Source organism: Pristis pectinata, chromosome 5 (assembly GCF_009764475.1).
Source record: "Pristis pectinata isolate sPriPec2 chromosome 5, sPriPec2.1.pri, whole genome shotgun sequence".
In the NCBI taxonomy this organism is placed as follows: domain Eukaryota; kingdom Metazoa; phylum Chordata; class Chondrichthyes; order Rhinopristiformes; family Pristidae; genus Pristis; species Pristis pectinata.
In genome coordinates, this window is record NC_067409.1 from 50371978 (window position 1) to 50384044 (window position 12067).

The 12067-nt window shown below is 39.8% G+C and overlaps 1 protein-coding gene across 3 annotated transcripts in view; it reads left to right on the forward strand.

The window, feature by feature from the left end:
• cobl (cordon-bleu WH2 repeat protein) overlaps nt 1–12067 on the forward strand; it is a 223868-nt gene that overhangs the window by 104930 nt on the left and 106871 nt on the right. For all 3 annotated transcript variants that reach the window (XM_052016260.1, XM_052016262.1, XM_052016261.1), the window contains one exon: nt 8653–8747. In XM_052016260.1, the coding sequence (XP_051872220.1) occupies nt 8653–8747 (95 nt within the window). The remainder of the gene's footprint in view (nt 1–8652; nt 8748–12067) is intronic.

Consider the following 12067-nt stretch of genomic DNA (forward strand, 5'->3'; position numbering starts at 1 on the left):
TTCTTGCTTTTTTTTCCCTCCATTTGCTGTTCTGCTGAAGCAGATCTTGTATAAGCCTCCCCGTGTGGAAGTTGAAAGCTTGGCGGTTGCTGCTGGATGTGAAGAATGATGATAAATTGCATTGCTCATTGCTTTACATTAATATGAAAGTATGTCTAATGTACATTAAATTTTTTTTTTGCTTTTTATGGTCTTAAAGGACAAAAGCATTGTTCATTATAATGAAAATGCCTATTAATTGATTTAGTTTGGAAAACTAGGTATGTGGAAAAATGTGTGGCATGATCTATTTGCAATTCTGAGCTTAACGTATGATGGCGCAATTTGTTGAGTTTTAAAGCCACTCACAATTCAAGCATTACCAAAATGCAAAAATAAACAGCTTCTTGGTTGCAGATAATCTTGTTGAAATGGGCTTTCCTGCCTCAGTCCCATCTTCAACAGCAAATGCAAATGCAAAAAGCTCACCAACTAATTTGTTACTCCCACTTCTCTACTTTCCCGAGGGCTGGATTTTTTTCTATGATTTCCCCCCCCCCCCCCCTTGTCCCAGCCTTAAAATTACATATTTTTCAAGTTTGTCCCTTATCTTTGCACATGCCCCCAAGATCAAATTGTCCATTACCCACGGCCCTTACTACTTCAAACCAATTCTCACAAAACTGCTGATCACCCAGTTTCCCTGCGTGCTGTAATGATGTTGTAAATGGTTCTGTTTTCTTGGGTCAGTCGTCATTCCAGTTTTCTAAAACCAGATGCTGCTACTCTGTTGTCAGCCCCCACATCATTTCTAACCTCCTTTATTACTGTCATTGAACAACCTGGTTACTACTTCAAGTCTATTAATATCCTGCTTGGTGTTCACAATACCAAATTTTCTATCATCTACAGACTTTGAAATTATCTTCAGCATAGCCAAGTATGTCTTTAAGGTAGATTAGGAAAAGCAGTGATCCTAGGATTGGCCCCAGGGAGATTTGTCCCTGAAAAACAACCTTTTACCACAACTTTATTTCCTCTTTCATTCAGTTTCTATTCCAGACTGCCATTGGCTCTCTTATTCCATGGACTTCAGTCTTGCTGTTAAGCCTATTATGTGGCACTCCATGAACTGCCATTTGGAAGGCCAGATCACAACTCTACTGCCCTCATTCAAGCTTCTCTGTAACTCTATCCAAAAAAATAATTTGGTGTAGATCAGCACAATTTTCCTTTTAAAAATCCATACGAGTTTCCATTAATTAATCCTTAATTTTCTAAATGACTAATAATATTGTCCCAGGTTACTGCTTCCTAAATATTTTGCCATCTCCATGGTTTAATCAACTTGCCTGACATTTTTCTTGTGCATTTAATTTTGCATTAAAAGTACTCAATTTCAAAATGTATAATCAATTGAATAAAAAAGAATGTTGTTTTTATCTATCCATTCATAGCTAGACCAACTCTTAATGGATTTTTCTTCGGTTTCTGCACTGTTACCATATTCCCTTATTTTCTGTGCTGCGCTTTCTTCTCAACATGCTGCCCTGTGGTGACATTATTCCAAAACATTCGGCACATATATTGATGACACTTAGCTGTACTTTGCCACCATTTTCTCTACCCTCCATCTTTCTCTGAGGTGTATACTGCACAAACAGACCCCCAACTAAATATTGGGAAGACCAACTCCAACAGATTTTGCAGTCAGCGATGAAACAAATATTCTCACGGTTGACTTCAAAGAAAACTATGCGAAAATCCAGAGTAAATTTTCTGGCATGTATTGTTGTCAGCCATCAGTTTAAGCAGTTGGTTTGCTGGCATCCAGCCTCTATGCTCACTGAAGTAGTTATCACATTGTGAATTCAAACTTGGCAAACCAGGAATGAAGAGGCATAATTCTTAGCTAATTTTTAAACAACTTGCAGCCTGTTGAATAAAAATTGGAGCATGCAGAAGATTATGTATATGCTGAGGGCTATTCACATGAACATGAAGTGCCAAACTTTCTGCAGGCTCCTCAGTGCTGTAATTTCAACTGCATTCCAGTGTTGCCCATCTCATGTCATCCAACTAAGAAATTTAACTTCCTGTGGTTTCTCAGCAGTTAAGCTGGGAAATGCAGGCACTGAACATGTGCCAGGTCAGCAACTTCATTCATTTCAGTGGCTCTGAGGCAGATGAGTAAGTTTCAAGTGGGTACAGTTTTCAATTAATTTGAATTAAATGTATTTTATTAGGATAAACATACTATATAGTTTTAATTATTTTCTTATGTTTTTAATTATTTTTTAATAAAAGATAATCTTGGTTATCTCAAATAATTTTCTAATATCTTCCAATGTTTGTGAAATTCAGAGACATTCATAGATATTGAAAATCCTTTGCCAGTATAACATCAGGAAGGCCAGGATTCATGGCTAAACTGGATATCAAAGCACTTTTAAGCGTGAGGCTTGATCAGGAGCCAGCTTTGCATTCCCAATCAAGTTGTTGCCATTCAGTAAGGTGGGCAACATAACAGAAGCATCCTGTAGACCAAATGTGCCCAGTAAATCAGATGTTGTGCACTATAGTCTTCTATGATCTGTATATTTTTTAAAAAAACATAAAATAGAAAATATTGAGAATAATCAGCAGGTCACGCAGCATCTGCAGAGAGAGAAGCAGTTAATATTTCAGGTCAATGAATTTTCTTCAGAGTTCATGAATTAAAAAAAAGCTAATTGTTTTATTATTTTAAAATCTATTATGTTTTAAAATATTTGACTGTACCACAGTTCATGCATTTTACAAGTTTTTTTTTGGAGACTAGAGAGTTGAAAAATTCTTTTAATACTCCATTTAAAAAAAAACTCATTCAACAAAGTATGATATTTTCTGAATATTGAGTAATGAGATGGATTTGTCTATTACCTGGAAATTGCTCTCCTAGCTGAGAGCACCAAACCGGCTATGTAAGAGTTCAGTCCAATGAACTTTGGAGATAGAGTACAACACACAGATGTGACCATGTGGTGACTTTAATGCTACTGACCAAGAATAACTTCAGCCATTTTTTGCAAAATAGCTGAATTCCTTCTCCCAGAAAGAAGGCCGGATCACTGACAGCAGCTTTGGAATTTCTGGGATAATTTATGTATGTACAGAAATCTCAGAAATTATACTAGTTTCACAGCATAATGATGTCAAATACAGTCATTACTACTATAAAATACAGATCAGCATCTTTGGACTCCTCCACAATTTTCATTTGCAAGTCACTGACTCCACCCTACTGCCTCACCATTTTAAGGTAAACCAAATTGTTCATGCACTTGGTGTCATGGTGTACCTCCTAGATGAGCTTGCAACCGTAAATAAATACCATCACCAAGATGGCCTTTTCTACCTCCAAATGCTGCCCAAAATTGTCCCTCAACCCAAATCTCTGCTGAAATATGCAGTTGTCCTTTTCTTACTCCCAGATTTCACCATTCCATTGCACTCTTGGCCAGGGTGTTTTCTCTCATCTGTTGGTTAAATGATGCCTTGTTTTTAAAATGCTCATCTACATTTTCAAATGTTTTCATGGCTTTGTACTTCATTATTTCTGTAACTCCCTGCAGGACTCCAAGACATCTAACCCCCTCTATTTTTGACCTCTTCTGCATTCCCAATTTTAATCATTTTACCACCAGTTCAACTGCAGAAGCACTAATTTTTTTGAATTCCTTCCTTAAATCTCTCCAGTATACCAATTCATCTTCATTCTCTCAGATATTCAAGACCAATCTCAATAAAAATGCATTTGGTCTTTTGCTGTGATAAGTTCTTACATGCATCGGTTTCAGATTTTGTTTGGTAATGGTCCTGTGAATTACCAAGCTGTAAGTGTTATATAACTAAAACAGCTAAAAGACTGCAGGTATTGGAAACGTTCAGCCAATTCAACAGTCCAGAAGGCTGCAGTTTGCCCAAGCAGAAGATGAAGAGCTGTTGGGCTCATTTTATAGTGCAGGAAGCCACAGATGGTTAGGTCAGAGTTGGGAGCAGAATTAAAATGGTAGGCAACTGGAAGCTCAACATCTCCCTTGTAGGCCAAAGGGAAATGTTACACAAAGCATTCATTGCTGAGCACTTCGTGTAGCTCTGCATTTCACAGTTTTTATGTGCGTTTCTTTTTCGCTGTCTTTCTTATTTCATAGCTTTTGTGTTCTTCAACCTTCAGCAGCTTATTCCCATGACAACCCTGGCCTTGCCAATGTGAGATGTTCACTTCATCCTGTGCATCCCTCCCCTGCCTTCACTGCAACTTAAAACTAATTTGTTTTCTCTTTCCCAGTTCTGACAAATAACCTTTGACCTGAAAAGTTAACTCTGTTCCTCTCTCCAGTGATGCTAATTGACCTCATAAGTGTTTCCAGCAGTTTTTGTTTTCTGTTTCAGATTTCCAGCATCTGCAGTTTATCTATAATTTTTTATTTTGGTGGAGGTTGTTTTTGAGTTTTCACTGTAAATATACTTGTTGAATAATTTGGGTGACAAAGGTGCTAATAGTAAATGCGCTTGATTCCCTCTGCCTGTCCATTTTGATCATTTAATTTTCACATTTCTGATAGGTAGGTGGTATAAACAAATGAATCAGAAATAGGAATCGGCCACCCTGGCATTCAATGAGATCATGGCTGATCTGATTGCAACTGCTTCTTTGTAATTTTGTACATCCATGGTAACCTTTTCAACCCCTTGCTTGTCTTGTCAAGAATCTACTTGCCTCTGCCTTAAAAGTATTCAAAGGGAAGGAATCTCTGACAATTCACCTTGTCCATGCCCCTCATGATTTTATAAACCTCTGAGTTCAGCCCTCGGCCTCTTTCACTCCAGGGAAAAGTCCCAGCCTATCCTGTCTCTCCTTGCAACTCGAGCCCTCTAGTCCTGGCAACATCTGTGTGAATCTTTTCAGCACCCTCTCTAGCTTAATCACATCCTTCCTGTAGTATGGTGACCAGAACTGCACACAATAGTCCAGGTGCTTTCTCACCGATGTCTTTTACAGCTGTAACATGACATCCCATGAGGCTCCTTGAGGAAGAGTTCCAAAGCCATTCAAGTCTGAATATAATACTTGATTCACCCCTATCTTAAATGGGTGTCTCCTTTTTTTTAAAACAGTAACCCATAGTTCTAGATTCTCCCATAAGAAACATCCTTTTCATACCCACTCTGTGAAGACCCCTCAAGATATTGGATGTTTCAAAGAAATCTCCTCTTGCTCTTCTAAACCCCAGCACACACAAACCTAGGCTATCCAACTTTTCCTTAGGAGAGAATCAGCCATTCCAGAAATTGTTTCTAATGTATCAAAAACATTTAAAGAAGCAGGCCAGTATTCTACATACTATTTCATAGTCAATCTCACCAGTCCCTGTGTAACTTTGGCATAACCTCCCTCCTTTTGCATTCAGTCCCTCCAGCAATGAATCGTGACATTCTATTAGCTCTTCTAATTATTTGCTGTACCTGCAATCCAGCTTTTGTCAGCCCTTTATGAAGAGTGAAACACTCCAGGTGCTTGATGCTTAATCGGAATTGGAAAAACTGAGATAAAAATGTTAAGATGCAGAGAAGAGTGGCAAAAGGGAAGAACTGTAAAGAAAAGAAAGCCAAGTCTTTTATGGAACATAGAAAGTAGAGGAATACAGTATGGAAACAAGCCCTTCAGCCCATTGTGTCTGTGCCAACCATGATGCCAATCTAAATTCCATCTGCCTGCACATGGTCCATATCTCTCGTATCTCTGCCAGTTCCTGTGTCTGTCTAAATACCTCTTAACTGTTACTATCCTATCTGCTTCTACCAGCATGCCTGGTGTATTCCACTCTCCGTTTTCAAAAAAAACTTGCCTTGCAAATCTCCTTTAAACTTTCCCTCCTCACCTTAAGGCTATCCCCTCTAATATTTGACAATTCCACCCTGGGAAAAAGACACTGAATATCTACCCTATTTATGCCTCTCAAAATTTTATATACTTCTGTCAGGTTGCTTCTCAGCCTCTGATGCTCCAGAGAAAAAGGGTAGATATTCAGTGTCTTTTTTTCCAGGGTGGAAATGTTAGATCCTAGAGGGCATCGCCCTAAGGTGAGAGAGGAAAAGTTAAAAGTTGCAAGGAGATTTGAAAACAGAGTGGTACATTCCTGGAATCTGCCTTCAATACTGTAATTCCAAGCAAACTCATCTCCAAACTCCTAGTCCTGGGTCTCAACACCTTCCTTTGCAACTGGATCCAGACTAACAGACCGCAATCAGTAAGGACAGGCAGCAACACCTTCACCATGATTATCCTCAACATTGGTGCCCCATGAGGCTGCATCCTCAGCTCCCTCCTCTACTCCCTATACATCAACAGTGCTGAGGTCGAGAGTGTTGAGAGCTTCAAGTTCCTCAGAGTGAACATCACCAATGGCCTGTCCTGGTCCAACCATGTAGATGCCATGGCCAAGAAAGCTCATCAGTGCCTCCGCTTCCTCAGGAGGCTAAAGAAATTTGGCATGTCGCCTTTGACCCTCACCAATTTTTATTGACGCACCATAGAAAGCATCATATCCAGATGCATCACAGCTTGATATGGCATCCACTCTGCCCGTGACCGCAAGAAACTACAGAGTTGTGGACACAGCACATCACAGAAAGCAGCATCCCCTCCATGGACTCCATCTACACTTCTTGCTGCCTCAGTAAAGCAGCCAATATAATCGAAGACTCCAACCACCCCATACGTTCTCTCTTCTCCCTCCCATCAGGCAGAGTCTGACCATTAATACTATATTCTGCCATCATATTTGACCTACCAAAATGAACCACTTCACACTTACCTGAGTTGCACTCCATCTGCCACTTCTAAGCCCAGTTTTGCATCCTACCTATTGTCCCGCTGTAACCTCTGACAGCCCTCCACACTATCCACAACACCTCCGACCTCTGTGTCATCAGCAAACTTACTAACCCATCCCTCCACTTCCTCATCCAGGTCATTTATAAAAATTACGAAGAGTAAGGGTTCCAGATCATATCCCTGAGGCACACCACTGGTCACTGACCTCCATGCAGAATATGACCCTTCGACAACTACTCTTTGCCTTCTGTGGGCCAGCCCGTTCTGCGATGTCCCCTTGAATCCCAGGCCTCCTTACTTTCTCTATAAGCCTTGCATGGGGTACCTTATCAAATGCCATGCTGAAATCCATATACACTACATCTACTACTCTCCCTTCATCGATGTGTTTAGTCACATCCTCAAAAAAAATTCAATTAGGCTCATAAGGCAGGATCTGCCCTTGACAAAGCCATGCTGACTATTCCTAATCATATTATACCTCTCCAAATGTTCATAAATCCTGCCTATCAGGACCTTCTCCATCAACTTATCAACCACTGACACAAGACTCACTGGTCTATAATTCCCTGGGCTATCTCTACTGCCTTTCTTGAATAAAGGAACAACATCTGCAACCCTCCGATCCTCCATAATCTCTCCCATCCCCATTGATGATGCAAAGATCATCGCCAGAGGCTCAGCAATCTCCTCCCTCGCCTTCCACGGTAGCCTGGGGTACATCTAATCCGGTCCCGGCGACTTATCCAACTTGATGTTTCCCAAAAGCTCCAGCACATCCTCTTTCTTAATATCTACCTGCTCAAGCTTTTCAGTCTGCTGCAAGCCATCACTACAATCACCAAGATCCTTTTCCATAGTGAATACTGAAGTAAAGTATTCATTAAGTACCTCTGCTATTTCTTCCAGATCCATACACACTTTCCCACTGTTGCACTTGATGGGTCCTATTCTTTCACGTCTTATCCTCTTGCTCTTCACATACTTGTAGAATGCCTTGGGGTTTTCCTTAATCCTGCCTGCCAAGGCCTTCTTGTGGCCCCTTCTGGCTCTCCAAATTTCCTTCCTTCCTGTTAGCCTTATAATCTTCCAGATCTCTAACATTACCTAGCTCTCTGAACCTTTTGTAAGCTTTTCTTTTCTCTTGGTTGTGAAATGTGGATCCAAAACTGGAAGGCCAATAAAGCGAAACTTCAGCTTTTTTTCTTCCATGATAAATGCTACCTAACCTGTTGAATGTTTCCAGCCTCTTCAATTATTATTTTTCTGTTTGAAATTCGGCCTTCTTATCAATGTAATAGTGACACAAACAAATGTTTGAGTTTCTTTTTCAGTGAAATGACATACAATGCTTAACCAAAAGAAAATGTTAAAATAAATGGGGGTCAAAAAATGAAAGTTTGTATTCATGAGTATAGCAGTTCATATTAAAGGTCTCTTCAACTTTTTGAAAAAGGTCGTGTGTGCGTATCCAGAAGCTTGTGTCCATTGTGTAGTTATTAAATGCTAAATAGTATTAATGTCTATATGAATAGAAGCTCTGCAACCTTGCACTAGCTGGATTTGACAGATGCTGATTACTCAAATAAGCTCACCATTAGTCTGGTCACAACTTCTGAAATGCTGCTTACTGGAGCATGCCAGTTCGTAAAGTGCTGGATAACATGTATATTTCCCCAATATTATGATAAACCTTTGAACAGTTGGGTTGTTTCTCCATGGATGTGTGCATATTAACTTGAGCATATGATGAATTGCTGAACTCAAAATTTAATTGAGGTTTGTTTTTTTAGACTTGAGTCAAAGTGCTTTAGCTATCACTGGCGTGAATGAGAAGGAAGACAAGGGGTTATTGGGCTTTTTGAAAATTGGCAAAAAGAAAACAAAGGTAAGCACAATATTTTTGAAATCTGTTATTCTGTAAGTCAAATATTCTGCAGCTGATATTGGTAAATTGACTTATAATTATCATAAGTACCGAGGTACAGTGAGAAACTTTGATTTGCATGCCATCCATACAGATCATTTCATCACATTAGTACATCAAGGTTATACAAGAAAAACAATAACAGAATGCAGAATATAGTGTTAGTTACAGAGAAAGTGCAGTGCAGTGCAGGCAGGCAATAAGGTGTAAGGCCATGAAGAGGTCGATTGTGAGGTCAAGAGTCCATCTTATTGTACAAGACACCATCGTACAATATGTTATACCCTGAACTTATACAATATGTAATACATAGTTGATTTTGTTTTACAAGGACTTCTTTTGAATTTTACTTTTTTAAACTTTTAGACAAATGACACTGGTAAGCATAAGATAATCATAACATGACAATGATTCCAGCCAAGACTCATTCAAGATGACCGATATCAGTACAGACAATGATAAGTTAATCAAAGTCACAGTGGCGGTTATGGTGGTTTAGTAACTTGTTTATTTAAATGGATGAACTCTGTGTGGCTTTGGTATTCTAGATCCATTAACACGAGGTAACCTGAGACTGACTGACTTAACAAATTGAAGGAGAAATGAAGCATCGCTCTTATTTAACTAACCTCATCTGTGACAGGAGATCTGAGGAACTTGCAGATTGCTTCTCTAAAGCCCTTCTCTCTCTGATCCACATCACAACAGCTGTATTTCTAGCCTCATCTTCAGTTTCCTTGATTGCCTTCCTTTTCTGCATTTGACCAATCAATTATTTCTTTGGATAATGCTTGTCATCCTTTCTGGGGTTGTTTAGTCATTAATTCTCTTTCCTTCAAATCTGCTGCCATTTGCTCTCTCCGTTAAAATCCCACTCTCACTTCAAGCTTTTGCTGCATCTCTGTTCTCCCCTTTATCTTTAATGTCTTTGAATGCACCACTTCAATCCAATTTCATGCCTGCCACACTCTGTTTGCATCCCTTCCTGCTCCATCAAGGCTGCCTCAATAAAATTCATCAGCACAGTCTGTGTAACTGCATTTCTGTCACAATATCTGCTCTTAACCTAAATAAGTTTTTTGTAACTTCTGACATATTAGATTTGCTTTATTCAATGTTCTCCTCCATAATATATTTTAAAAGATTCTGTTCCTTCCACCAGATATCTATTTAGAGCTATACTTCAGCTTTTCTCCCTTTCCTAAATAATAATACAGCATCTGGGCTCCAAATTTGGGCAACTCCTACCTCTCATCTGTATTCATTTAGGAGAAATAGACAAGTTGGGCCGAAGGGCCTGTTTCCATGCTGTATTACTCTTTGACTCTAAGTCATCTGGAAACCTAGGGTCAATGTCAATGATAACCAGTTTTCCCTCTATGTCACTATGTTTCACTCTATCTGGAGTAAAAGCTGAAAATGCTGGAAGTACTGAGCAACTTAGACAGCATTGTGTGGAGTGCAAAACGTAGTTAATGCCTCAGGTAATGAGCCTGCTGGATTCTTCCAGCATTTTATTTTTATTTCAAGTTTCTAACTTCTATAGCTTTTTGATTTTCTAAATATCCCTGACTTCTAAATATTTTCTAAATATCCTCCTTTGTTTAGAGAAATTATCCCATTTGTCTCCTTGTATGACTATAGTTACTAATTTCAGAGATGTTCCTGTCTCAAACTGAACCAACTGTCTTAAATCTTGAAATGAACAAACTTACTACCACCACCTGCACCACTACTCTTCCACCTTGTTACTTAATCTATCAGCACAACCACTTAATTTCTTGGTCCTTCAACTTGGAAAATTTCCCCAAACCATTTTGCATACATATAACCAAGAAGGGGCACAAACTAAAGGATGAGATAATAGGAACGATGACCAATGCTTTGGTCAAAAGGACATTTTTGGGAAATTCTAACAGAGAAGGGAAGACAGCTATGCAATTTACATAAGGATTGTCAGAGTTTAAAGTCAGCATGGCTGATTGCACAAGCGTCAATTGTGTTGAACAGCAAAAGGTATGCACAAAAGAGCAGATTTTGAGAAATGGACATCTCTTGGGTCAGGGTAGGGTGCCGAATGCATTGTTAAAGGAAGATAAAGGTGGATGGAAGCTGAGCCGTGAAATGATTTGCATTTGAGAGTGACAATCTTACATTTGAGGCACTGGGAAACCAAATGCTAGGCAATGACAATATTCAACAAGAGAGAATCCAGCTAACCTCCCCTCAGCATTGCCATCACTGAATCCCCCATCATCAATTTCCTGGGGTTACCATTGATCAGAAACTGAACTGGAGTAGCTATTTTCACAATATGGCTACAAGAGCAGGTCAGAGGCTAGGAATCCTTTGGCAAGTAACTCGCCTCTTAATTCCCCAAAGCCTGTCTGCCATCTAGAAGGCTCAAGTCAGGTGTGATGCCTTGATGAGTGCAGCTTCAACAACGCCTGAAGCTCAACATCATACAAAACACAGCAGCCTGCTTGATAGGCACCCGATCCACAACCATCCACTCACTCTACCACCAATGCACAGAAGCAGCAACGTGTACCATCTACAGGATGCACTGTAGCAACTCACCGAGACTCCTTAGAAAGCACCTTCCAAACCCATGGCCTCTACCAGCTAGGACGATAAGGGCTTCAAAAGCTTGGGAACTCCATCTGGAAGTTACCCTCGAAGCCATACACCATTCTAATATGGAAATATGTTGCCGTTCCTTCACTGTTGTTGGGTTAAAATCCTGGAACTCTCTCCCTAACAGCATTGTAAGTATACCCACACCTCAAGGACAGCAGCGGTTCAAGAAGGCAGCTCATCACCACCACCTCAAAGGCAATTAAGGATGGGCAAGGATGGCTCACCTGTGAAGCCCACATCCTTTGAATTAATATAAAGGAAAAGGTTAATTTGTGCTGCAAGGCAAGAGGTGGTGACATTTATGAATATTGAAGTGTGAAGTTGGCCAAAAGAATCCATTGAAATGCTGAGACCTGGAGATGACCCAGGTATATATGAAAGTTTTGATAACCGACCAGGTGAGACAGGAATAGAAAATGTAGAAAGAGATAACTTGAAGCAAAGGCTTCCGTTTGTTTAACTGGAGGGAATTGTGACATGCAAGAATGGATGTTGGATGTATAGTCAGAACACTGAGCTACTAAGAGGATAGAATGGGAAAGAGTTGGGAGGTAGATCTGGATACCACCAAGAAGAGATCCTTGTCAATAATTTTCAGAAGTAACGTGGGTAGGATGAGAAGTGATTGTTGGAAATGGATA